The sequence below is a fragment of the Phycodurus eques genome, chromosome 1, assembly GCF_024500275.1.
Source record: "Phycodurus eques isolate BA_2022a chromosome 1, UOR_Pequ_1.1, whole genome shotgun sequence".
Taxonomy (NCBI): Eukaryota; Metazoa; Chordata; class Actinopteri; order Syngnathiformes; family Syngnathidae; genus Phycodurus; species Phycodurus eques.
In genome coordinates, this window is record NC_084525.1 from 5768578 (window position 1) to 5796073 (window position 27496).

The 27496-nt window shown below is 42.8% G+C and overlaps 1 protein-coding gene across 1 annotated transcript in view; it reads left to right on the forward strand.

The window, feature by feature from the left end:
• Positions 1–376: 376 nt before the first annotated feature.
• Positions 377–27496, forward strand: part of nol4la (nucleolar protein 4-like a) — a 39122-nt gene continuing 12002 nt past the window's right edge. Inside the window, exons 1-5 of the mRNA XM_061674003.1 lie at positions 377–823; positions 15267–15422; positions 20843–20954; positions 22642–22751; positions 26856–26997. Coding sequence (XP_061529987.1) covers positions 467–823; positions 15267–15422; positions 20843–20954; positions 22642–22751; positions 26856–26997 — 877 coding nt within the window. The 5' untranslated portion in view covers positions 377–466. The remainder of the gene's footprint in view (positions 824–15266; positions 15423–20842; positions 20955–22641; positions 22752–26855; positions 26998–27496) is intronic.

A 27496-nucleotide genomic window follows, 5' to 3' on the forward strand; every position in this document is an offset into this window, starting at 1 on the left:
GACCCGGACCCCCACCCCGCGCCCCAAATCGGAATTAGGTCGATAGAAACGGAAAGCGACGTGTTGTTTCTCCTCTGAGCTCAACAAGAAGGTTTTACTCACAGGTGGGAGATGGCCGCCCCGGTGCAGGACGCCCCCCTCCCCTACCCGCTCTGCTCCTCAGCCCCTAATTTGAGGAAGTGACATTTTATCACCGCTACGGTCGGGACAGCGCTACTTTGCTGCAAACAGGTGTGTTGCATTCCGCCCCGGGTCACTCGCTTGCCACCAAAGCGCGTCCCAGAAGCCCAACCGAGCCGCGTCGGACGTGGGACGGAGGGGGTGGGGGGTGGGGGGTGGGGGGGGTTGGGGGTGCGGGGTGCGGGGCCCCGCTCAAGTGTGCTCTTTATTAGCCGGGCTGTTGGATCCAGACGTGGAGAAGAGAGAGAGAGAGCGAGAGGGAGAAAGGGGGGAGCGAGCGCGAGCGATGGCAACCAAGAAGGCGGCGTGCGTGGATGCGCCCAAAAGGAGCCGGAGCCGGAGCCGGAGCCCGGTCGTGTTGGAGGCGGAGATGTTCAGTGAATTTCAGGACTGGTGTCTCCGCACTTACGGAGACTCGGGCAAAACAAAGACCGTCACCCGGCGGAAATATAACAAAATCATGCAGACGTTGTTGCAGAACGACGAGTCGGACGGCGTGTACGTCGACAACAGCCACATTAACGCCAAATTCAAATTCTGGGTGAAGTCCAAAGGATTTCAGGTGGGAACCAACGTTTTGGGAGAGCACAACAAGAAAGGAGCTCCGGGGAAGCCCGTGCTGTACGTCCCGGTCAAGTCAACGGTAAAGTGTGCATGTGCGTGTGCGCGGTGTCTGTGAGCTGTCCCGTTACCGTCTGCTCGAACTTGTCTCGATTTCAATGCTCTGAGCACACACGTCCGTCACCGCTCAAATCCGGTGGTCCCACCGCCACCCCGATAAGGCTTCACTCTGTCCGTGCGTGCGTATCCCAGCCAGAGCAGCCCCGCGCGTGCACTCTCATCCCTGCTGCCATAGCAACGCCGGTGCCTCCCGGCTGTGGCGATGCTGAGAGGCTGTTGTGCACAGCCGTGACAGCCGAGCGCCACCGAAATGGACAATGTGCGGCGTTACAGTTTCGCACCGGACCGAGCACGACTCTCATGTGCGTTGGTGTGCAGTTCGGACACTCCAGGGTGCCCCTTTGGAGGGGGGTAGGGGGATGGGGGGTGGCAGAATCACCTACTCACGACACGCGCCCTCGCTGTCCCATCTAAACCCAGTGACAGGCGCACAAGCGTGTGTGTGTGTGCGTGCGTGCGTTTGTTTTCATGTAAATGTCTCTGTTTTAGTCAGGAAATATGACTGACTGACAGTGACCGGGTAGCCCGAGTGGCACTTTTCATTGTCCTGGCCAGGATGCGGATCGACTCGCAGGCGCTCGTTGCTCTGGCAACACCTGTGTGCTCCGCCGCCGCTGGCTGCTGACGCATTTTGTTGTCGACAACACGTATGACTAAAGTCACATATCGCTGCATATCACAGGCCGGACGCAACTGCGATGGTGGTAGGGGGGGTTAATTGGCGCCCGTGCACGCGCATGCGGGGCTGCGCATGAAACAAAAGGGTCTGAGAGCTCCCCACAAACACACGCACACAGTTGGTGCTGAGCTTCACTTGTGCGTGCATGATGACGTGACGCGGAAAAGTAAAGGTCAGCTCATCTGTCCCACGACACATCACAGGGTTTGAGGAGTCAAGTAATCTTGCTCGCTTCAACAGCGCCCCCTCGGACCACCGTTTTCAGTGGGACTTCTGGGAATAATCACCCCGCCGGCTCCCGCCCGTGTTATGTTAACAAACCAGAGGACATATTGTATCAGCACAGATTAGGGAGCGAATGTGTTGATATTTTTGAATAGTGCCGATCCTTCCACAGGTGCTCCACCTGTGTGATTGCACAATTTAGATGTGGGCCGACCGCCTTTTCGAGGCACCGCTAATCTCCGCTCTATATTATGTTTCCCTCAGGACAAGAGGGCAGGTGGAAAGAGTCTCTGCAGGTGCACGAGCTGCTCCAAATGTGTTGAGTGGCTTTTGTGCGCAGCTTTCTTTTGATAAAAGTTCCTGCGGTAGCATTGATTAGTCAGCTGTTCTTGGGACAAATCTCTCTCTTCCCACCTCTCGCACGGTGTTGACTAACCTTTGTTGAGCCAAGGCGCCTATTCTCCATTGGTTAATTATGGACAGTGCTGTGAAAAACTATTGGGCCCCCTTTCTAGAATTCTTATATTTTTGCATTGTATCCCCACTTTGATGTTTATGATCATCAAATGAATGTAATTATCAGACCCAAGTAAACATAAAATGCATTTTTGAGGTGGTTTTATTTATAAGTAAAAAAAAAATATATATTCAAAGCTACCTGGCCCTATGTGAAAAAGTAATGCCCCTACCCCCGTTAAATCATTAATTAACTAATTAATAAAGTTTTTGATTCACTTTTAATGACCACACTCAAGCCTGATTACCTCCAGGCCTGTTCAATCAAGAAATCGCTTAAATAGAACCTGTCTGACTACACGAAGTCGGTCAAAAGAGCTCAAAAAGCTGCAACAAAAGGCCACCATCCAGAAATACAATCATTGACATCGATCAGTCTCGGAAGAGTTACAAAACCATCTCTAAAACTTTAGGATTCCAGAAAACCAGCCATTATCCTCAAATGAGGAAAACATGGGACAGTGGTGAACGTTCCCAGGAGTGGCCGGCCTCCAGAAGTGAGCTCAAAAACCCAGAGACGACTCATCCAGAAGGTCACAAAGGAACCCAGGACAACATCAGTAGAATTGCAGGCCCCACCAGCTTCAGTTAAGTTCAGTGTTCATGACTCGGCAATAAGAAAGAGACTTGGCAAAAATGGTCAGTCCGAAGGCCAAAACCACTGCTGACCAAAAAAAGAACATGGAGGCTCATCTTACTTTTCCAAAAAAATAGAAAAATCTGAATGATTCCCAAGATTTTAGGGAGACTATTATATGGAGTGACAAGAAGAAAGTTAACCTTTTCGGAAGGTGTGTGTCTCGTCACGTCTGGCATAAATGTAACACGGCATCTCAGAGAAAGAACATCACACAAACAGTCGAACGTGGTGGTGGTAATGTGGTGGTCTGGGGCTGCTTTGCTCCTTTAGGAGCTGGACAACTTGCTGCAAATTGATGGAACCGCACATTCTGCTCTTTACCAGAAAATACTGAAAGAGAATGTTTGGCCATGACTTTGTGACCTCAAGCTGAAGCGCACTTGGGTTCTCCAGCAGGAGAATGATCCAAATCAGTCCATAATATTGTGCTTCATACAAATAGACAATAATGACATCATCAAATAGAATTAAAAGAATTGGAAGTTTTTGTCACACTACATCAATTGAATGGCCATTGTGCTGCTCTTTCTGGTGTGCCCACCTTTGTTACCTGGAGGCAGTATAAGACAATACAATACACTGTTCATTGAGAAGTGCAACTCCTCTTAGCTTACCAGTATGGCTCTAATATTAGTTGTTCTTCACAGAGGATAAAGAATGACAGAGTACTGTTATATTTTCTCTCTACATGTGTTGCTGGACCGTTTGTGTTCAATTCGTTGGTTAAACGTTTGTAGCGCCGCAACATAGATGCTATTTAGCTTTAGCATTCAGCTAGGGGACAGAGAGTCTAAGCCATGTCGTCGTTTTAAATTGCACAACGTGTATCTGTTTTATGTTTAGTTTGTTAGTAAACTTCAACTGGGAGTGGCGATAAACAGCTTGAAGCCTTTTTTTTGGGGGGGGGGATGAAATTGTTCAATGTTTGCCAAACTGCTGTTTATTGTGAAGTGAACTGAATTCACTGCTACCATGCAGCGCTCGTATCTCAAGTCTGCGCTCGCCGAATGGCAAAAAAACTCCGAAGTCGAGTCACTCGTATCCCAAGGCACCACTGTATTATTTGTTGTAAATACATCATAATTTTGGGACCAATGAAGTTAAATTGCATCATTTGCCGCAGCACACCTGATGCTCTCTAATGGCACAGTGTGTTTACACAGTGATTTTATATACCGGAGAGGATTGTACATACTTTGTCGGCAATATCATATGTAGGGGGAGACCTCTTTCTAACTCAGCACCGCTTGGGAAATGGAAATAACAAACAAAACATTAGGCAACACAAGCTGCGGCTAGTGATGAGTCAGAAGCAACCACTCTTTGAATTGGTATGCATGCTTATGCCCGCTGGGGCAATTTTGGTTTGTTTGTCATTCCTTTCGCGTTTGCGGCTGGTGGTCAATAGGCTTCAGCGGTCCAGCGTGAAAGTGACGCAAACGCGCGCAGACGTCCCAACGCGCTAACACGACGGTCGCGGCCTCGCCGTACGGCTGCCGGCCCGGGGGCGTGTCACCGGAGCTCGGGCATTGGACGCCCCGCCGCAGCTGCTACCGGACGGTGCCAAGTTTCTGTATGGGGGGCAGGCGTGGGGCTAAACGACGGGAGGATGGGTGGGGGACGCTGGATGATGTGCACACAGAGAAGGTCTCTTCTATGCGTCCGCCCAGCGTACAAGGCGGCTTCAGTGCGTGATGGGACAAAGGCTGGGCGCAGTCGTGGCGAACAGTAGCGACTCCTTCAAGAGGCTTCTGTCCGAGCCAGATACTGAATTCTTCTTAGTCGCCTGTGTGTCGGTGTTCTTTCACCCTCTTTCTGCACAGCTCTCCCAGCAGCCCCCCAGTGTGGAGAAGCAACCTTGTTTAGCTCCCATTATGTCCTGATTAGACGACGCTACAGAGGAGGAGGGGGAATGGACCAGAGGCAGACACGAAAGAAAGATGCTCCACACAATTCCAGCCCGTGAAAGCACCGGCAAGGCTACCGAAAATGCATTTGCCTTCACGTGAGAGTGTACTGAAGATTACACACATAACAAAAATATATGTTGCAAGCTGTTGCTTTTAGTTGCCATGTCAACTGAAAGCTGTAACTATCTGCGATTAGCGTCACCGCAGGTTTCGGTGGCCGTTCTGCGGTTGACAAATCACGCGACTCTGGTGAAGCCTGCAACGATGCAGTGAAAGCATCAACAACAACAAAAAGATGCAGGACAACCCTGATGTTTGAATTGGGCTGCAGCTCACGCTTATTTTAATAATCGATTAATCTGTACATCGTTTTTTTTTTTTTTTTATTACAATTTTAAATTAATCGATGAATCGGATTTAAAAAAAACAACATTTTTCCATTTCCATCCCTTCATTCAAAAACAGGACATTATTTCAAATTGACAGTGCAGAAAATGCAAAAACCTAAACTGATTAGGATTCAGTTACTGGTTGCGTTCCGTAACATGTTAGAAAATAAGACAACATGTTGATGATTGTTTTCCCAGTTCAACAATGTCTCTCAACGATTAATCGATGATCCAAATAGTTGTCCAGTTATTTGATCTTCGATTAGTTGTTGATTAATTGTTGCACCTCTATTTTGAACTTAGGTGATGAGTCCAAATCCAATCAGAGTAAAGTGTGCTGATCAATTCACAGTGTTATCATGTATTTGATCTTGGCATCCATAAATAATAAAGATATGCCTGCTTTGTTTATTTGGTGTTAAATACAAAAGTAAACTGAATGTATTTCAATAATGACTTTAAGTCCAAATGGGAAACGGGCATCTTGTGTTATTTGCTCGAGTAAAATAACACAAGGCTCCCGTTTCTCATTAAGGCTTAAAAAGGGATCAATAAAGAAAATTCACTGGCTTTCGACAGTCTCGTCCTTTTTTTTGTGATAGGAGGGAGACAATTAAACAGACCAACATGGTGTTTTCAGGATAGTGCCTCAATTTACAAACTAAAGGACTTCATTGGGATGTCGTCTTTGTGCAGCGGAGCTGATTATTCTTAACCATCTCAGGTCTTGAAAAGGGGACCGGAGATGTTTGCACCGAGAAGGGGAACATCATCATTATTATCTGATTAATTAGGCCACGTTTCCCCTGAGAGGCCCTCTTTTCGGGAAAGGGCCACAGAGTCAAAAGAATACCGGCCCTATTATTTCCCAGCATTTGCATAAATACTTTTTTTGCATTTCGAATTTCCTATGCTTTTGTCCGGACTTTTTGTTTCATCGCTGTCTGGCGGCACTTATCAGAGGACCACATGGCCTCACTCCCAGGGCTCCAAAATGTACACCGCGCTAAATGAGAATCGCAGAGCTGTTCGTAGTTGGGAACCGCTCATGAGCTTTTGCCCTCCTCAATTCTGTTTTCATGAAGGTGTTGAGGTGTGTGCTCAGATTGAATGTCTTTGTTCGAGTTAACTACAAGCAAATACAGTGCCGCCTTGAGATACGAGTCACCAGCCCTTTGGAGTTTTTCCAGACACCAGCTGATTTTTGGCTTTTGTTTTGACGTACGAGCGCAAACTTGAGGTACGAGTGCTGTATGGTGGGAGTGAACTCAAGTCAACTCACTTCACAATGAGCAGCAGTTGGGCGAATAGTGAACAATCCATCCAAAAAGAGGCTTTCAGCTGTTTAATGCCACGCCCAGTTGACGCTTGCTGTCAAAACGAAACATCAAACAAAGTTGTGTTTTCAAAGCAACCAAGCAATGTTGCCTTAAGAATTGTCAGCTAACAGTTAGCGTCGATAGTCGCGGTTTTAGAACCCTTTATGCAATGGATATTTGAATACAAACACTGGCCGAACACGTGTAGACAGATGATATTACAATACGCACATGCATATAATCTTTATCCTCTGTGGAAAATGACTCATATTACACCAACTTACTGAGTCACTGACAATTGTAGTCCAAGAAGAAGTGCTAGTCTTCCCGAAGGAACATCACAATGAATTGAATTGCAGCATTTAACAGTTTAATTCTTTACATTCTATTGAATTATGCTTTTACTCTATGTCGTTATAAAGAACAATATTATATAGTGCTACGTACTTTCCCTTAACAAAAACCAAATAATATTTTGTAGTTTTGGCGGGGAAGCTGGAACAGATTAACGGCATTCCCATTCATTTCAATGGGGCAAGATGATTTGAGAGTGTTTTGATCATGGAATGACTTAAACTCGCATCTCAAGGAGGCACCACTGTATTCATCTAGAAATATTACAAATGTGGTCATTTTAGCTGTATCTGCACTCATGTCAAAGTACAGAAGGCACATGTGTGATAACTACTTTGTGCACATATGCAGGATGGTACAAAGAGGGGGTCGCTGATCGCCTGCTCCGCGTTTCCTCCCATCAGCACCCTCTCTGTTGCCATGGAGAGACTGTTCTTTCTTTCCCATAGGAGGAGAAATTAACACCATTTTTAACTGGCCCGGGGGCCTTCCCCCCCTGTGTGGGGAGACAGTCAGAGTTCCACTCCTAACACACCCACACGCGTCTTTAAGTCGACAATAATCCCCCCTTGCAGAGTGCTACTGTGATTTAAAAAAAAATAAAAATTATTATACCTTTCCCAGGCCAGAATTGAACAAAGTGATCACGGAGAGACACCGCGGAAAGGGACTCTGTGATGATGCATGTGCAGGTCATTTACATATGAGAGCAGAACGGCCGCAGAGACGGTCCCGGGACCGGTGCTACTCTCGCCGGTTCAGTAAGATATTGGGAATGCCACACTTGCTATCCAATAATGTTCATCATGGGAGCTGCCGCGCAGACACACACACACACACACACACACGCACAGGACAGAGGGTTGGAGCTGGGTGCACCTAATGTGGATTTAATGACAGGCTTTGTGAGCTGAGGCAGAGGGAAGAGGATGATGGTAAAAAGAACGGGTAGCGATGAAGAAATAGAAAGGAGCGGAGGAAAAAAATGATGAGGGTAATGATCTCTTATCCCGATTTGATGTCATATGCACCTTAACCTGCCACCATTAATCATACGTGCACACACTGGATACCTCCTTTGTCCATGAGTTAGCTCATATTTGCAGACTTCTTGTCCCATCAGAAATCATCTTTTTACTTCCCTTTTTATTCATGCATACGGATGCACCAATACGATACGCTACGTTTGCACATAGACTGATACTACGCCACCCGATATCACTCCCTCTTGTGTGGGACATTGCTGAATTGGGTGTTAATTGTTTATCGTCTACGGACAGTAGTGCCTTGAGAGTTGAATTCGCTCTGTGATGACACTCAAATCTCAAATCATCTTTCCCCATTGTAAGGAATAGAAATGCCATTAATCCGATACAGCCTTCCTCCAACAAAAAACAACCAAAAATGTTGTAATGTCCATTTTAATGTTGTAATCTGTATTTTAATGACAAACATAACATGCAATCTCATACAGTAATGACCTCATTAAATCGAATGGAAAGATTGAAACAGTTTTTGCATCATGGTTACATTTAATGGGCATTCAACAGAATTGTATTGTATAAAAACAAACAGTAATAGCACTTGTTCTCCACGTAAGCTGCGAACACAGAAAATGCGAGCACAAAACACAACTATACCTAATGTATTGGCCTTCCTTGTTCTTCTGTGGTGTCTATTGGCGGTTAGAAAACCAGTTTAATGGTGCATTAGCGCCACCAGCTGATATTGTCCTTCCACTGCAAGGCTGGCTGCCAATGCAAATTGAGGGTGGCCCCATATTGAGAAGTTTGCTGCCACCATTTAGCGGTGGGGGCCTGACACGCACTCGTATCTCAAATTCTTGCTCATATCTCAAGACAGAATATGGGTGAAGCAATATCTCGAAAAATTCACATGTCAAGGCACTCATATCCATAGGCACCACTGTAGTATACTACCGTCCTCCCTGAGGATGCAGTTTGGCAGATGACAACGAGTCCTTCAAAAACAGTCAATGCGTGCTTGCTCCAAGCTGTTTATTTACACTCTCAGAAACAGAATCAGAATCATCTTTATTTGCCAAGTATGTCCAAAACACACACAAGGAATTTGTCTCCGGTAGTTGGAGCCGCTCTAGTACGACAACAGACAGTCAATTGACAGAGAACACTTTGGAGACATAAAGACATTGAGAAAAACAGTCACTCTGAGCAATAAAGGGTTGCTAGTTATCTGGTACATTTTGTTTTGACAATTGTGCAAAAGGATGCAGAGTCCTCTAGCACTTAGAGCAGTTCGAATGACTAATCTCGCAATAGTCCGGTGCAATGAACCATTGTGCAAAGGGCGCCGAGACTTCAAGGAGTGTATGCGGTTTAAAGTGACTAGTAGCGCAATAATATGGGACAATGTTGATTGTGCAAATGTTGCAGATACTCCTCAGTCAGTGTGCAAGTGGTGCAGATGCTGCTCTGGCATGAGTGGCCAGTATTGGTCAACAACAGATTTGCAACCAGTGCAGCGTGGCGAGACTACTACAGTGTGTACACGAGTAATGTGTAATTGGCCCGACCAGAAATGTGACAACAAACTCAGACAAAAGAAATTGGCAGCATGTTGCAATGGAATTGTAAGTTAGCTGTTTAAGAAGTTGGTTTCCAACTTTGAGACACTCTTAACAAAGCGTTGTTAGTCCAGTGGGAGTAAAGTACACCATTGATGGAAATGAGAATTATGGGACATGAACAAAGAGGTCACCTGCGATAGCAGCGAATGGAAATTTGATGACGACATGGCTAATGATAGACTTTAAATGTGTTCTTATTTTAACCGTAACGGTCCTCGGTAGTGGTAGAACAGAATTAGGATTCGTTATGCATTCTGCATAATCAGATACATTTGAAATTAATAAATTAGATTTTAAAGCGGTTGTGTTGCATCAGTGAGTCATGTTTTTTGTTTTTTTTTTGGCCTTTGTCTGTCTTCCTTCAGGGGGAGTCAAAGGTTTATTTCATTGTTTGAATAAATTGTTTTTAGATGAGGACATTTGGCAAAGTGCGTTGGTGTCAGTGTGCCACTGTTTTGTTGTTTTGAGACCTTAAAACACAGTTGCCGTCATCTAAGACCTAATCGAGCAGCTATAATTTTGTCATAAGTTGACTTTAAAAGTTAAACGAGGGTTTGCAGTGTTAAAACCGCTAGGAAGATTTTAATTTAGCCTCACTTCACTAAAAATCTAATTAGAGGCACAAGATGAGGCCAGAGAAGGATGATTTATTTATTTATTATTATTTTTTTTTTTTACAGATCTTTTCTCTTCTCTCTCTCGACAGTGTTAACAAATAAAGTGGTGCCTTAAGATACGAGTGACTCGACGTACGAGTTTTTTGAGGTCTGAGTCGTCTCTCGGACAATTACATTTTTTTTTTTGCTTTGACTTTGACACGAGCGCTGTATGGTGGCAGTGAACTCAACTCAAGTCGTGAACAATTCTTGAAAAAAAGAGGCTTCAAGCTGTTTGTTGCCACTCCCAGTTGAAGTTTACGGTCAAACTCAACATCAAACTAAGAGAATTCCACCTTATGTATTTAAAACATAGACCTAGCTTCGTCTTTCAGTCGATTAGCTTCATGCTAACATCTACGTCGCGGCGTTACAACAGTTGAAGCAACCGAATGAACTCAAATGGCGCAACAACACATGAATAAAATATATAGAACCGTACACAGCTATATATTTTTTTTATCCTCTGTGAAAAACGACTCATATTATTGCCATACTGATGAACTGCGAGGAATTGAGACGTCTCAATTAACAGTATAGCTGTCTTTTTGTCTTCTACTGCCTCTTTCTGGTGGCCAAGGCATGCGCACCAGAAAGAGCATCACAATGGCCACTCAATTAATGCAGTAACATTATTTTGATTTCGATTTAATGACATCATTGGTGTATGTTTTTACAAAGTACAATATAATGGAGCAGGGGTAGGCAGAAATATCGATTCATTGATGCGTCACAATATTCCCCTCCCCAATTGATGCAGCAAATCCTCAGAAGCGATTCACCTCCGAGCCAGTGGGTGGCGCTTTGTGTGTCATTCGCGTTGTATGGACGAAGGTCCGCAACCAAAACACAACAAAACGGCAACCAGAAACAAGCCAGCGCCTTCAACTTTTAAATCTGACATTTGGAGTCACTTTGGAGTCCCCTGTAAATCCATAACACAGGAAATAGACAAAAGTAGGGTCTTTTGTAAATTGTCCCAGGCTGGATTATCATTTTCATCACCATTTCCAAGATGAACAAAATACTATTAAAGTTTACATGCACTTTGCTTTTTCACTGTTTGTACAGAACTGTCATGTTTTTTTTTCTTTTGTACGCCATAGGTACAAATAAGCTATTATTGTGCAAATATTCATTATCTGATGATTTATTCCTCAGAAATGTGAGGTGATATACCACATATCTACCACAATTTCACTGAATCGATAAAGTATTTGAATCAATATCGAGTCGGCCTGAAGGAGGGGTGTCAAACTCTTGTCCAACATTAAGTTAGGGTTTCCCTTAAAGGGTCGTTGTGACTGTGACACCATTTCAAAAACACAACAAATTGAAGGATAACTAGTTTTTAAATCAAAGGACAAGGGTGATAGTTTGTCCAACTATTGATCAAGTTACTGTAAAAATGGGTTTGGTAACAAAAATGCTTGCAATATCATAATGTTATTATTTAAGACAATTTAAAATTTTGCTCCAGATTTGACCGAGAATCATGGAATTGAAGCACACGATTTGCTTTTGCGGGCCACATATAATGATCTGGCAGGCCAGATCTGGCCCCCTGAGCCTTGAGTTTTACACCTGTGACCTATAAAATCTAAATTGAATTGAATCGCGACGTAAAGGAATCAAAACGTGAGTTTCTGAACTTAACAATAGCCGGCCCTATTAAGGAGTGCTATTTCCCCTCATTCACACACTTTACAATATTGTAAAGTTCCCCTTTAAGGTCCCTGCTAAATCCCTGGCTTGGGATATTTTTGCATGTCAACACCCTATTTCTGTGTTTGCCCGTGGAGCTGATTTGCGGTGTGATGCGTCTCCTGCATCTCTCATGGCCTGCCTTTGTGACCCAGCTGCTTCCTGTGAAGCGCCCTACCTCCTCCTCCTGACCTGCCTGTGTGCAGGACTGCTCCTCTCTCCCCATCAGCCACTTGTGTGTGTGTGTGTGTGTGCACGTGTATATATGTGTTGTGTGCACGTGTAAATGTGCGTGTGTCTGCGTGTGTGTGTGTGTGTGTGTGTGTGCAAGACTGCCAGCGGGGGTGGGGGCAGCCGACTCAAACCCTCCAGTCTCCTAGCAACAGAGCGGTTTGTTGCGGGACGGGGAGCCGAGGATGGGGGCTGGTTGTACAGTGGCTGGGGAGAGGAGCAAAGTCCTGCGGGATTACAAAGAAAGAGAGACGGAGAAAAGGAGGGTGAGAGTGTTGCGGCGTGTTCATGATGTCTTATTGCCATTTAGGGATGCTGACGTGTCTCCTTTGCTCTTTAAAACGGCACGTTGCTGATGAGACCAAATAGCTACGGCGCCATTCAACAGCTGTTCTCCTCCGAGATGCTTCCAGCTCCGCCCGGTAGACATGCACTGTACTTGAACACACGTAGGACACAGATAGGCGCACTCAAAAGCATGCTGGGCCCATGTGTGAATGTTTAACTCCCTGTTGACTCTCGTTTGGAAGCGTTTCTCTGGCTTTTAGCCCAAGGCGACCTTCAGGTACTGACGGCGTGGCTAATTGCATTTTCTTACCACAACAGGTTGCAAATTCTTTTATTTTTATATTGGGTGTATGTTTATTTCAGTCCCCTAAGAATATGTTCAAAATGGATTATTCTATCTGATTAATCCATTGATTTTTTAATTTATTTTATTTTATTTACAAAAAAAACAACAACTTTCTTTCCCCCCCATTAGTGCAACTGATTATTGTTGTTGATTTGGTATTGTTTAATGCTTGCGCCAAACCAACAACAATTCAGCAATGTCCCACACAAGCGGGAGTGCTGTTGTACTCACCAACCTTTATGAAACTGAGAGCGACTTCTTGGCTACTGATTAATGTGAAAGGAAGCGCTACTAGGTTTATATACACTACTGAGGCTGCTTCAGGTGTAACTGCATGTAAATTACACGTTATTCACACTATGGCCGCATCGTCATTCTTTTCATTAAAGTTGAAAGTGACTATTGTTTTTTTTCATTTTTTTCATGAATTGATTATGATTCAGTTACTGTTTTGGTCCGTTCCATGTCAGAAAATAGGCAAAAGTGGAAACATTGTGTTCCAAAGTAGAGGCAACTCTTGGCAAATGTCTTATTTTGATTAAATACAAACATAATCAGTCTGCTCTCATGGAGCACGGCAGAAATGAGTGAATATTAACTGCTGAGAGGCTGAAATCAGAGGATTTGGACAATTTTGAGATCAACAATGGCCTTAAACGATTCACGGATTATCAACATTTTTTTCATTTCATAATTGATTTGCTTTTGATTAATGGATTAATTGTGAGAGATAATCATTTATTTATCCCCAATGGGGCAATTCAGGTGTTAGACCAGCACTCAGGGGACTATTTAAAAAATACAAATAATAAATGAATAAAATAAGAATACACAGAAAGAAACATGATTTATTTTTTAAACAATAAAATAGCCCGAGATAAAAAACAGTGCGCAGGCCTTGAGTCTGTGGCTATAATTCAAATAAAAATGTTTTTGGGGAGGAATTCAGCAGAGATGCAGCAGTGCTGTGGGTGCAATGCACACCCCACAGTTGTATGAGATTATCTAAATCCAGCATGAATGGACCTGACACCATTGTCCCAAGCAGCGGTAGCTGTGGTGATGTCACTGGGAGTGGGGTGGTGGTGTGTTTGTATGTGTGTGTGTCTGTGTGCGGAGGGGGGAGCGTGATGATACCTCGCTAGATTACAGCTGTGATGATGAGGTGGAGGATTGTTATTATTTCATTTATTAGCGTTACATTTAGCCCATGCTGACAGGGGAGAGTGGCTGGGAAGGGGGGGTGGGGGGGCGGATTAAAACAAACCCGCTCTGTGAGCTGGTTTTAGTTGCCATGGCAACGATCATTACCTCGCACTTGGGAGAGCCGGAGCAAGAAGAGAGAAGGAGAGGGGGAGGGCATAAGAAAACACCGCACGATAGTCCGTCCAGGACGGATTGACGTACGTACGGGACGAAGACGGCGTGAGGAGAGGGGACCAGCGAGCGCAATGAAATGTCAAATCCCAGGAACAGCACAGAAATGTCAAGGTGGGAGGAAGAAAATTGTGCTCCCTTCAGGGCCATGGGACAACTTTGTAAACTCTGAATGCTCCTACAAACAATGACCACGACAAATCACCAGTCTCCAAACTTTTCATGGGTCAATTTCTAATCCATGAGTTCGATTCGACGCTTAAACGATTCCACTTAATATTTACAACTGGTGTAAAGGGGAGAAAGACTAGCAACTCAGCAAACGCGGGCAGGGAAAGCACCATCTGACGCGGTGGACGGAGGCGGTTGTCCTGGCGATCCCACTTCCCCGGTGTGTCACGTGACCCTTTGCCCAGCACACCTGCCCGAGAGAAATCAGTGGCAGTTTCTATGGCGACAGGGTCAGCGGTGCAGGAGGCAGGATGGCTGCCAGAGGTGGCGGTCGGTGGGAGGGACTGTTGCTCTCCAACTGGGCTATTTTTAAATTGGTGTGGCGATGAGGAGACGTTTTCCCAACTCGCCGACTGAAAGACAAGCACGTCGTACGATGGTCTGCACTTACGTGACCTACGGCGTGTGTATGCACAACCCTCCTTCACACGCGCAATACGTTTGCCCTCATCATATCGGATAGCCCCGTTGTTGGTCCAGGGTGCACCCCGCCTCTCTCCGAACATCAGCTGGGATACAGCTAACCCACGACACTAAGCGAGATAAGCGGTATAGAATATGGATGGATAGATATTAGTTATGATACATACAGGCCTATACGCTCTAATCTCTGGAAACGGCAGAGAAGGCTGAGGGACTCAAGCTCGGTACTAAGGCAGAGGTGCAGATACTCCGGTCTCAGAAATGTACAAAAGTCAAAATGAATTTCTACCAAAGGTGGGTAGAGTCGCCACAAATTGTACTCAAGTAAGAGTACTGTTACTTTCGAAGAATATGACTCAAGTAAAAGTAAAAAGTAGTCCTCCAAATAATCACTTTCTCATGCTATTGAATCGACAAGTGTCTCCCAATCTATGACTGGTGCAGTACTTCGTAGGATTAAATCCTCTCGTTTTTGATGAACACTGAGGCCAACTTCATCTGTGTTTCAGTGTTCGGACGGCAATTCGGCCCAGGACAACTCGTCCCTGAAGCGCGTGGCTGTGGTGGAAGACTTCTTCGACATCATCTATGCCATGCATGTTGAAATTGGCGCCGACCCTGGCAGAGCACCCAAACACGCGGGACAAAAGAAGACCTACAAAGCGGTGAGTTTGGCACACTTTGGCAGCGGGAACACTTAGACAATTACACTTCGTGCATTTAGAACCACCACATGGCGTTGCCTCAGGAAAGTCCGCTTACCTTAATGCTTACAAGCAATGCAAAACACCATTGACGTGCTAACGATTACCATCGATAGTCGCAGTTTTAGAAGCAATGTATAATTGAACACAAACAGTTTCGCAACACATGTAGACAATAAAACAATAAAAAAATACTCACCGGCGTATATTCATTATCTTCTGCCAAAAATGACCAATATTAATGCACCTTACAGAGTCACTCTCCTTCGTTATACTATTACATTACAGCATTAGCCGCCAGTTTCTCAAGCCGCCTGGGAACCGAGTTAACCGATTTCACAAGGAACTCTTGTGGGATGGAAGACAGAACTTCTCGCATTCGCCCTTCAAGTTCTTCCAAAGTCGTTGGCTCGGTGGAATAGACTTGCTCCTTTAATCATGGAACATACACAAAAGAATTTGAGAAAAATATTACAACATATGAATAAATGATAGGTATTTTCAAATAGGGAGTTACTTTTCAATCACCCTGTATAGTTATGATGAGATAGTGGAGCATAAAGAGGTGATAGGCATTTGCTATTAGGAATAAAGCCTTCTTTTTTTTTTTTTTTAACTGTGTGACTTTTGTTAGCACATTTCCATATTGTTTACAAGAAATCTGGGCAGGAGTGCTTTGAAAAACAACTGTTATTATTAGAAATAAAATCCACAAATATGCCCTTCACTTGTTAACAGTTCTTTCTTTAACTTCTCAAATTACTAATTTGCACACCCACAATCAGCTTCAGGCCATCGTTTAGTGAAGTTTGAAAATCAGCTGCTATTTGGTGGTCAATATTTTGAACCTGTGTGCTACGCTGGCAAATTGTGAACTTTCCATGAATGCTCTTGACTAGTTTATAATCCAGTGTTTTTTTCGATCACATCCCGATTTAGCATGATGAAGACACCCCCGCTTGTTCTCGTGAGAATTCTGTGTGAATGCATATAATTTATAGACTGTACATACAGTCGTAGAAAAATATAAGGACAGGACTTTTGGAAAAAAAACTTTTTATAATGAAATATACAGTGGTGTCTTGCGATATGAGTAATCCGATTTACTAGTTTTTCAAGATTCGAGCCTCTGATCGACCGATATTTCGCTTTCACTTGTGAGTGCAAACTTGAGATACGAGTACTATATGGTGGCAGGTGACTGAATTCACTTCACAGCAAGTGGCAGTTTGGCAGCAAAAAAAATGTCAATATTCTTGAAAAAAAAAAAAAAAGACTCCAAGCTGTTTATCGCCACTTTCAGCTGAAAGTTACTGTCAAACAACCACATAGCCTCCGCTCCCTGAATGCTAACATACAATGGGAAACTCTATAGACACATGGGCTAACTATTAGCATCTATGTGGCAATGTTTTTACCCTTTAAGCAACGGATATGTGAGCACATACGGTACAGCAACACATGTAGTAAGACGATATATAACAATACTCACAGGCATATATTCTTCATCCTCTATGAAGAAGGACTGATATTACTGCCGTACTAAGAAGCCAATAGAGGAGCTTCCCGTACAAGATATCCATATATCTGTCTTGTACTGCCCTCAGGTGGCCAAGGCGTACACGCCAGAATTAGCAGCACAGTGTGCATTAAAGTGGCAAGTGTGATTAAAAAAAATATATAATACAAATAATTATGTCATACTGTATGTTTTTATAAAGTATAATATTATAGAGTACTATTTTTATCATGAAAAAAACCCACATCGTAATCATTTTGTTATTTTTAGGAGGCTGGAATAGATTAATGGCATTTCCTTTCATTTCAAGCCCTTTCTTTAAGAACATGACTTTTTTTTTATAATGATATAAAATTAATCATTATAATTTTTAGCATCATTACTTTCCAAGGGAACAAAAACAACTTTTCCTGTGCACTAACCAGATGTGTCACATGACCGCCGCCTCTGGAACAAAAAGCAGCGTGAGACTGGAGCCCACAAATGCTGCCATGTGGCTTCTGATACCCGGACCAAGTGGCGCGGGACAAAAATGAGCTCCTTTGTGTTTTTGCGGCCGTGTCGGACAGTTTCGCAGGACTTTGGTGGACCAACCCCCTCCCCTGAGGTACAGAAAAATAAAATAAAATCAAGCCAATTTCTACTTGTGCCCCTGCCTTGTAGAGAGGTCCTGTCACATCTCATAGAGTGTACCCTTTTGAGGAGGCAGCATCACTGGGGCAGGGCATAATATGGAACTGTCACTGTGGCCTTCTGGGAGGAGCACGCTCCTCTGGGTGGCCTTTCCCTCTCAGCTGCCTCGAGGGGCTGTGATGTGTGGAGAGGAAGGAGGAGGGGGACAAAGGGGATGGGGAGCAGTGGCGGTGGGCCCGGTGCGGGTGGGCACCCCTGCTGTCTCTCCGTGGTCTTGTGAAGGTCGCATTTTCCAGGGAAACGCCAGAGGGGACGAGGAGGGGAGGGCGGCGCTGGAGACAAGCGGGGAGGGGAGGCCGAGTGTGACACCAACACTGAGGTGGAGATATAGGTTAAACATTCTGGGGGGGGTTCGTGGCTAAATGGCGCCCAGTGCAGTGACGCACTTTGGAGTCCGGCATGAGTCACCCCTCCCCCACTATTAAGAACTTCAGTGCCTTTGTTCGCATTAGTGCTTATCTGTCGCAATTATGACATGCATGCCCAAAACACACCTTTTGCAGATAGTCCGCTATTGCGGCTACCTTCTTGTTAGCCGTCAGTGCACGCGCATCACGTAGAGAAAGACGGAGGAGCGAGAACGAGGGATTTCTTTTAGGTCTGACTTGACAGCCAGCGTGTGGACCGAGGCTTCGGGCTGGCGTGGCCGCTTTAGAGTGCCTCATTGTTGGCCATGAGTGTGCATATGTCACAAAGAGAAGGTGGAAGAAAAAGTGAGACGTGACAACCAGTTATCTGCTACAATTGTGACGTGCAGTTAGCGAGCTAACTATGACTGTTTCTTTTGTACTTTCTTTTGAATAGTTGCTTTAGAGTGCCTCGTTGTCAGCCCTGAGTGCACGCACGTTACAGAGAGAAGGCAGAAGAGCGAGTGGGAAAATACATCTGACTTGACAGCCAGCATGTGAACCGTGGCATCACGCTGGTGTGGGCCCGTTAGAGGGCCTCGTTGTCACGCCATGGAAAACCCTGTGACAACCTGGTGGGATATATCCCAGCCACCTGAGGCTTTAAGTAGATATACTGTATTTTTGTGGCTGAAACATGTGCTGTAGTTATGCGTCAGCGGAGAAAATATGCTAGACAGAATAGTTAGCCTTTTTCCAGGTCGTAGAAGTGGAACGTGATTGACAGTCGACAACTGAGCAGCGCCTTCAGCAGACACGCCCAGAGCGTTCTAGAGCGGAGAGAATGGCTTAATTTTTCATAATTATGAAGCCTTATTTTTAGGCTTTACATGATAAGGATTTTTGGGGCCGATCACCGAGTTTAAAAAAAAAAAAAAAAACGATAAGCGATCACCGATCCGATCACAAGATGGCGCAATGTGTTTATATTTAAATAACCTGTTCATTTACTGTATATACTTGTGTACTTAATTGCTAAAAAATATAAATTTACACTAAATAATGTATCTTTCTTCCTCTATTTATGCCAGTGAGGCACAGTGACAGACAGAACAAATGAATGGTCTTCTATTAGATGGCAGGAAGTAAATACAGTAATTAATGTATGCAGTTTTTGTGACATTTTTGTTTGTTGGCGTGCCGTGAGATTTTTCAATTGTAAAATATGTTCCTTGGCTCCGTAAAGGTTGGAAATCACTGCTCTAGTCAGATCGTGTATTCTAATCAGTTAGGTCGAACAAACATTACAACATGAAATAATGGGTGCTAACTTACTGTAATAAATTATTGTAATTAAATTACTTCACCCACACCAAAGCTTTAGACCATGAATCGACAGAACGGCGGCATGTTTACATACAACCGTTAGCGCTAGCACCAGCTTGCTAGGCTACATCACGTTTTTGTTGCCTGCCTGCGAGACGCATCGTATCAAAAGTACGTGAAAATACGTCAAGCAAGCCTTAAACGAATGTCGGCTCCTGTCCGGAGCACCGCTGCCCACCAACACAAGTTTTCCCCCATTTCTTCCTGATAATACAAAGTCGGCGCGCTCAACTCTTGTTCTCGTCGCCACGGTAACGAGTGTATCCGGTCGCATTTGAGTTGACAAGATAAAGCCCAATGATCGTAAAAAAACGGGATGCGGCGGTATCGGAATACAAGATTTTGTTGCAGTATTCTGACATAGTGCAATCATGAAAGAGCACCGGTGAAGATTCAAATATACTGTGCACGATGGCGACGCAGAGCGAATGTCTTTTGCGGAGCCGATCAATGCCGTCATTGAGCGGATCGGCGAATTATGACATTAAAGCCGATCAGACTGTTAATTATCGGCGGATACCGATCAGGCAGATTTAATCTGTGTAAAGTCTACTCATTTTATGTACTATACATTTTTTTCCCTAATCTTTCTGATGGAAAAATGTAAATAAGTTATCATGTGTTGTGCTTTTCTGCTTACTTCTAGTTAGAGAAATGTTTTATCACTGCGTGCAAGCTTTCTCCCACAGGATGAGTCATGTGTTTGCAGGTGCAATGACAAATTTGAGCAGAGGAGTCTTCCTGTGTCTTGATAAGAAGTATATAATTCTTCTACTGTCTCAACCACAACAAAGAGTGTTATGTGCTGATCACATGAGTTGCAACAAGCATGTATGCCCCCACCTTTTTGACGCTGTAACTCATATGTAACAAGGGAACTGCCCTAAAGTAATAAAAAGAGAGAATCCGGCAGAGTGAACTCAGAAAAATGGTTGGAGACTGTAACTAAGTACACTCTTGGCCGTTTTCTCCTTGCAAGTCTGAAAACTGAACTACCTCTGTGTCTGTCTTGATTTAACTTTAAAACGTTTTAGGTGTCTTGAACCTGACACTTTCCAACTTGGGAGGATTGCTCACAACACTCTTCTCTCTTGTGTGTCAAATTTAAAAGACAAATTTATTGTCACTTTACTTTCAGGTCCCTACCAAAAGCCAACCTTCAGTCACCTTCAAATCCCTAGTTTATATCCGTTCATTCCGACGGCAAGTTTCCAGCATTGAAAATTCCCAGAATTTTGCAACCCTAATCAGAACAGAAATTTATGCAGAGCTGGAGCTGGACTGAGGCCTTCTGTAGGCACCAAAGTGAGAGAGCCCAAAAGAGAGACAGACCATCACCTGGAGGGATGATCATGATAACACACAATCACTAACCCCAAACATTTGCAAAAAAAACACACTTTTGATGCCATTTTCAATTCAATCCCCCGCCACAGATAGCAGAGACCTATGCCTTCCTGCCTCGAGAGGCGGTGACTCGCTTCCTAATGAGCTGCGGCGAGTGTCAGAAGAGGATGCACATCAACCCCAGCACGGCAGAGTTCAAAGGTAACGCAAACTGTGGATGGCCTGTTCGCTCCGGAGACATAATTAACTGATAGGCTATTTTCAAAATCAACCTTTAAGAGCGGACACTGCTCGGATCATGTCACCGGCCAATGCGGAGAAGGAGTGATTATGATTACTGCAATAAATGTATTGTATAGGTCAGTTCTAAAACTTTTTACACCAAGTACCACCTAAACTATATACTGCACTTAGCTTCTCAAGTAGCGCCAACATTAAAATACAGGCAGAGGTTTTATTCTTTTAAAAAGTATATTGAATATTACTGTAAGTCATTGTAACATTATGCACAGTATGAACATTAACATTGCACTTAAACATAGGAAAATAATTTAAAAAAAACACACACAAATTAAATGTATCGCACATAAAACTTACATTTAATCAGAAATAAACAAGATTTCAAGAAGATTAAATGCAATTTTTTAAATGTACCTAAAAGTTCAATACAACTGATCTGGATTTAACAAATGTATTGCAGTGGATTAAAAAAAAAAAGTAGAAGCCACTGTAACATTGGGCACAGACTGACCATTAACACTGGGCTTATCTACCATTAAAAAAACAAAAAACGTAAAGAATGATTTAAAAAATTGTTTTGCACATAAAAGTAAATAAAGATTCAATACTTTGAAAAAAAAGTTTAAATGCAAATGAATTGTACTTTAAATTAAAATATAGTATATTCAATTTACTGTATTAGATTAAAAAGTTGAGGCCACTGTAACATTCTACACAGTGTTGGGAAAAAAAACTAGTGAAATAATAATGCAATTAAAATGTTTCAGAAATAGAAGTAGAAATCAAAATAGAAATGTTTTCCCAAATTTAAATGTTTGAAAACAAACAGTTCCAAAAAAAATAAATACAAATGTATTGTACTATAAAGTTAAATACAACTGAAGTTTGCTTAACTAATGTCCTGTACAGGAACGGATAAAAGTTGAAGCCTCTTTAACGTTATGCATAGTTTGAACATAAACACTATAAATACAAATAAGAAAATTAAAAAACGACTTCAATATTGATTCAAATAAAATATATTGCACAAAAAGTTAAATTTTACCCAAATAAATGTCAGTAATTAATGTTTTCCCCCCCAGAGTATCCAGAGAAAACCCACACAAGCACGTGCTTGCGTGAGTTTCCTCCGGGTACTCGCGCCTCCGCCCAGATTCCAAAAACATGCATGTTAGCTTCAATGAAGACTCTTAAATTGTCCATAAGTGTAAATGGTTGTTTGTTTTGTCTGTATGTGCCCTGCGATTGGCCGGCGACCAGTCCAGGGTGTACCCAGCCTCCCGCCCAAATTCAGCTGGGATAGGCTCCAGCTCACCCTAAAGAAGAGAAGCTGTGTAGAAAATGGATGGCAACATAATGTAACAAAGACTCAAGTGGCCCAGGACCAGCGATAGGATGATGGAAGACTCCCCCTAGTGGACGACCAGGAGACTGCAGACATCTCCCCCGACACAATTGTTCCACTTCAGGCTTCTGAAGGGAGACACTACTTAAATTTTGTCACAGAATTACCAAAATAACGTCATATAATTGATTCAAAAAAAATCACACAACTCTATCGTAAATAATACATTGTTCCTCTACAATACAAAGTCAATTCACAACAACAAAAACAACATTGTATTCAACGCTGTTTTCAATTTGGCAGAAAATGACCGCCCAACCTCCCTGGTCCCTGACCTCATTGACTACAACATGCCCCTGACTGCCACCTACCTGAAGCAAATGAAGCTGCAGTGCATGACCGCTACCGAAAGGGTAAGTTTTTATTTTGTTTTTTAAAGTTGTTGTTGTTGTTTTTCCTACCACTTTGAGATGGTAGATTTACAAATGGCAAAAATAAAAGAAACACGGATAAGTTAAAAATGAAAGGCTTATGAAGTTAAGCCCTCCCATGATACATAAAACATAAACACTTTTATTTGTTAACAATTGAATATTTGATAATAATATTTGGTGAGGAGGATGTGAATTTTACATGGATATTACATACATACAACATCGACATGGAATTTCAGGCAACATGGTGGGAGACCGGGTTACCACATCTGGTAAGCTTCGTAAGCGTGTCTCTTCGTAAGTGCCATTTTCGGGGGTCTTTAGCCCAACCAATGTTGTTTTGCACAATGCACACCCCGGCGCTATATACCTACTGGGGGCGTGGCTTTAGCGTCCTCCTTCACGCGCACCCTTCCCCCTTTACTTCCGCATGCTGTCCTCAGTCACGTCCGCCTTTCCTCTATATAAGCAGCGTGTCGGCAGGAAATGCTAAAAAAATAAAAATAAAAAATAAAAAAATAAAAAAAATAAAAACCAAAAAAAAAGTCCAGCGGAGCGCTCATCACACAACAAAATTTATAGATGTTGTAACTGTGTGCACACATAAGGCGCGCTGAATTATAAGGCGCCCCGCCCATTTTGGAGAAAATCTAAGACTTTTAAGTGGGCCTTATGGTCGTGAAAATGCGGTACTTCATTTTCAGTTACACATGATTAAAATGTGGTAAACTGATGTCAAACTGATTTCCTCGAAAATAATACAAAAAAATATTTGTTGTTATTTGTTTGACACGTCTATCATCAACAGCCGATGCACATGTTCAAATTAAGTAAATTTACTGTAAAGGACATTTTTTGCAGTCTACATGACTCAGCATTCATGATAAGAGGCAAGTCCTTTTTTCTGATTTTCAAAGTTTTCAGCCGTAATGGAGCGTCACTCAAACCAACGCAACCCTGTTACTCATATTTCCAGAAAAAGACTTACCGGTGGCAAAGTTTTTATTTGGTTATAATATACAGGTACTGTACATTTCAATAAATTAGAATAGTGTGAAAAGCTTAATTCAGTTAGTAGTTGAATTAATAAATTGAAACTCATATTCTAGAGATGCACTACACACACTCATTGTAAAATACTGTATCTTATGATTTGTAAAATATATATGTATATAATTTTGATGATTATAGCTTACAGCAAAGTAATACCAAAAACAGCGCTAGAAAGTATAATATTACATTAAATAAATAATCAAGAAACAATGAAAAGGATTTAGTATAGTATAGTTAGGCTGGAATTTGCCCTCTGAAAAGTATTTTCACAAGTGTTTAATGAATCTATGCTGTATAATGTACAGTGTATGAGTACTGAAATAAAGTGAGTGTAGCTAAGTTGTTTCTTAACCAGTTAGCATCGCAGCTAACACAGCTAGCATGTGCTGTTGAGCAAAAAAACAAAAAAACCCGCTAACATTGATTTCCAACCCTGTAACTGTTATTAGAGTAACAGGAAAATAAAACAAGCATTCACATCAAATTTTACTTTCCTAATTGAATTGTAAAGGATTTACTCAGCAATGTTTTTGAAATGAACATTTTTCAGGTGACTCGAGGTAACAGGGTTGCACTAAACACAACAAAATGCACGACATGACAGATAAAATATCCGATAAACGGAGCAAATGATATGATGGATTATTACCTGTAGTCTTTGAAAACAACAAAAGATGATTTAAAAAAAAAAAAAAGTCAGTGGTCCGTTTTTTCAGAAATGTTGGTGCCTAAATTGTCCTCCAGTTGTGCAATGGCCGCCACACGTCATGAGGGAGAGAGGAGTGCTTCACTTTTTCTTCCTGTGGGCGTGACGTCATGCGCGAGACCACTCCCCCCCCCCCCCCCAAAAAAAAAGCGCCTGCCTGCTCGGCTGTCAGCGAAGTGCAGGGAGCGGCACTTGCACATGACTAATGTCCACCCAACTGGCGAATAACAATGTGGATTATTAGGGAATTAAGAGTCAGGCTGGGATTTGCGGGTGAGTACAAACAAACAAACAAACAAACAAAAACAACAACAACAAAAACGGTGCGTTTTGTTGGTCGCAGGGTGAGATTAGGACCAGGCGACTCTCCACTCTTTGCAGCATCTCTTGGTCATCATAGCAAAGTAAAGCCGGCCGGATTTCTCTGCATGTGTGTCGCCCTTCACCCAGCTGGGACCTAAAATATCAGAAGGGCTTATTGTCACCTCATTTTCGCAGCGGTACACATGAGTGCTAAAGTATGATTTGAACATGATTGAATCCTTTTACTTTTCCTCCCTATGTTTGAAAACAGATACAGCATGTACACTTTATACTCCCTACTTTGTCAAAACAGGCTCGTGCCTCCCCCCCCCCCCGCCATTTCTAAAACTTGAAATTCAACATACTACGATGTTTATTTGTATTGCACAGTAAAAACACATCAATAAGCGGTGCGCAATCAAATTCTTACTTTGCCTCCATCCACTTACACAAAGAATGTAAAGTTAAAAAAAGGAGCAATTTTTGATCATGAAAGCTGTGTACTAAAGGGAAAGTGTGTGTGCCGATAGGCAATGTTTATAAGAGCAATTTAAAAACAATAACATATAATAACATATTTTTTTCATTTTAAAGGACAGTGTATTCGAGTTCAGTGCCTTCACCTACATGGATATCAGTAATTGTTGATAATGACATAATTTAAGGTCATTTGAGCGCCTTTGTTCTTTCATATGTGTCAAACTGGTAGCCCTTCGCATGAATCACTGCCCAAGAAGTTAGCTCTCAGTTTCAAAAAGGTCACGGATCCCTGGTCTAGTTAGTGCAAAAAACACAAACAAAACAAAAACAAACAAAAAACACTATATCATGTGCAAAGATGCAAGCATCTATTCAAGTTGCGGGTTGCAGAGGTATTGCACAGTGTAAACATGTTTAGGGTTGCAAGAATGATTCATGCCGAATATTTCTGGGATTCAAAAAAATCTTGGTCTAAGCCGATAAAAAAGGCGTACAGGTAAGGTGTATTTTTTCATTTGTTATCATTGGCTATTTTGGCATTTTTTTCTTCGTCAGTTCACATTTTGTCATGGGAACTTGTTGTTTTCATAGCATACAAGTCTGAGCCAGTACGAGCTGACATTTCCCCCTTCTGAGTACTCGGCACGATGCGAGTAATGAAAAGAGGGAAACAATTTTATGTGCAGAGAAATTTTCGGTCCGTCGGGCCAAGTTATCAAAACGGTTTTGTGTACAATGTACAGTAAAAGATCATGGAATGCATGACAAATGCCATGCAAAACTCGAGCCATGAGCTGCGTGTGCATTGATCACGGAGCGCTTCATAGTTGCATATCTGTAAATAATTTAGTATTTTGCCATCGAAAGCCATTTTTCAGTCTCGTTTTTGTTGTTTTATAATTTAAGGTGTCGCAACAGCAAAAGGCATTCGTGTCAAAGTCACTGTTCTGCTCGACATTTTTCTTTTTGACAAAACAGCAACTGGTAGTTTTGTGTTTTTGGTGGAGCCAATGCATTTGCTACTGCTGATTACTTTAGAACAGAAAATGGTTGAAACAAACTTTTTCTCTGGTTGAGGACGAGAGTCTACTGTTTCTTTTGGTAAGTTGAGTGTTTATTTTGTCGAAGAAGACAATACTCTGTGGGTCTCGGAAGAGCCGTCAAAATGCTCAAAAACCGCTGGTAATATGCTTTGAAAACTGGCAGTCAATGAGTTCAGTTCTACTTATAAATCTGTCATGCTTTTTAATTGTATTATTGTGCATGGGTGGATCTGCTTATGAAACACCAAAATATTCATATTTATGCTTGACCTATGCATTCATTGTCCCAGTTTGGAATATTTCCGATACTCCCCCATTTGTGTTGCCATAAAAATTGACCCGAAATGTTCCATCCCTTTTTGCGACCCTATCGATGACCAATTCTTTTATCCCTGTTGAGAAACGCCACCACGAGATCCACTTGCATCGCCCCCCCACCGATTCTGAATCTGTTTTTCTGTTCTTCCATCCTTGTCTCTCCTGGCTATCCACCGCCAGGATGACTCGTCGGTGAGCAGTGAGGACATGAACGGCGCGGAACCCACGTGGGTCGCAGTTGAGCAGCCGCCAGTGCCTGAGCCCAGTCCTCCAAATGGGGCGAGGGTCAGCAAACCAGCAGCCGCCATTAAAGAAGAGGATGGTGAGACTGCCGTTGACATCTCTGCCACCGTCTTGCAAACTTCCCACTGTGATGCCTTGACATATGAGTTTAGTTCATTCCACGACCAAGGTTGCAACTCAAAATACTTACGTCGCAAATTTGTTCCCCTTAAAATGATTGGAAATGCCATCCATGTATTTTGTACGGTGGCCTGGAAGCGCAAGACCGTGTAACAAATTGTGAAACACTTTTACATTTCAGAAAACAAATTAATGAAACTGCTGAGAAAGGGTGTGTGATTTCAAAGAACGTCTTTGAAAGGGGACGTTCCCTTTCCTGGTTGTCTCAGTTGTAATTTGTTTCGTCTTTTGTAAAAGTGTTTCTGCTTTTGTTCATTTGTTTTCTGAAATGGAAAAGTGTTTCACAATTTGTTATATTGTTTTGCACTTCCAGGCCACCGTAATTGTGGCATCCAAAAACAGCAACAAAACAAAATGTAATGTCTTTTTTAATAAGAAAAATACCACTCTACAATATT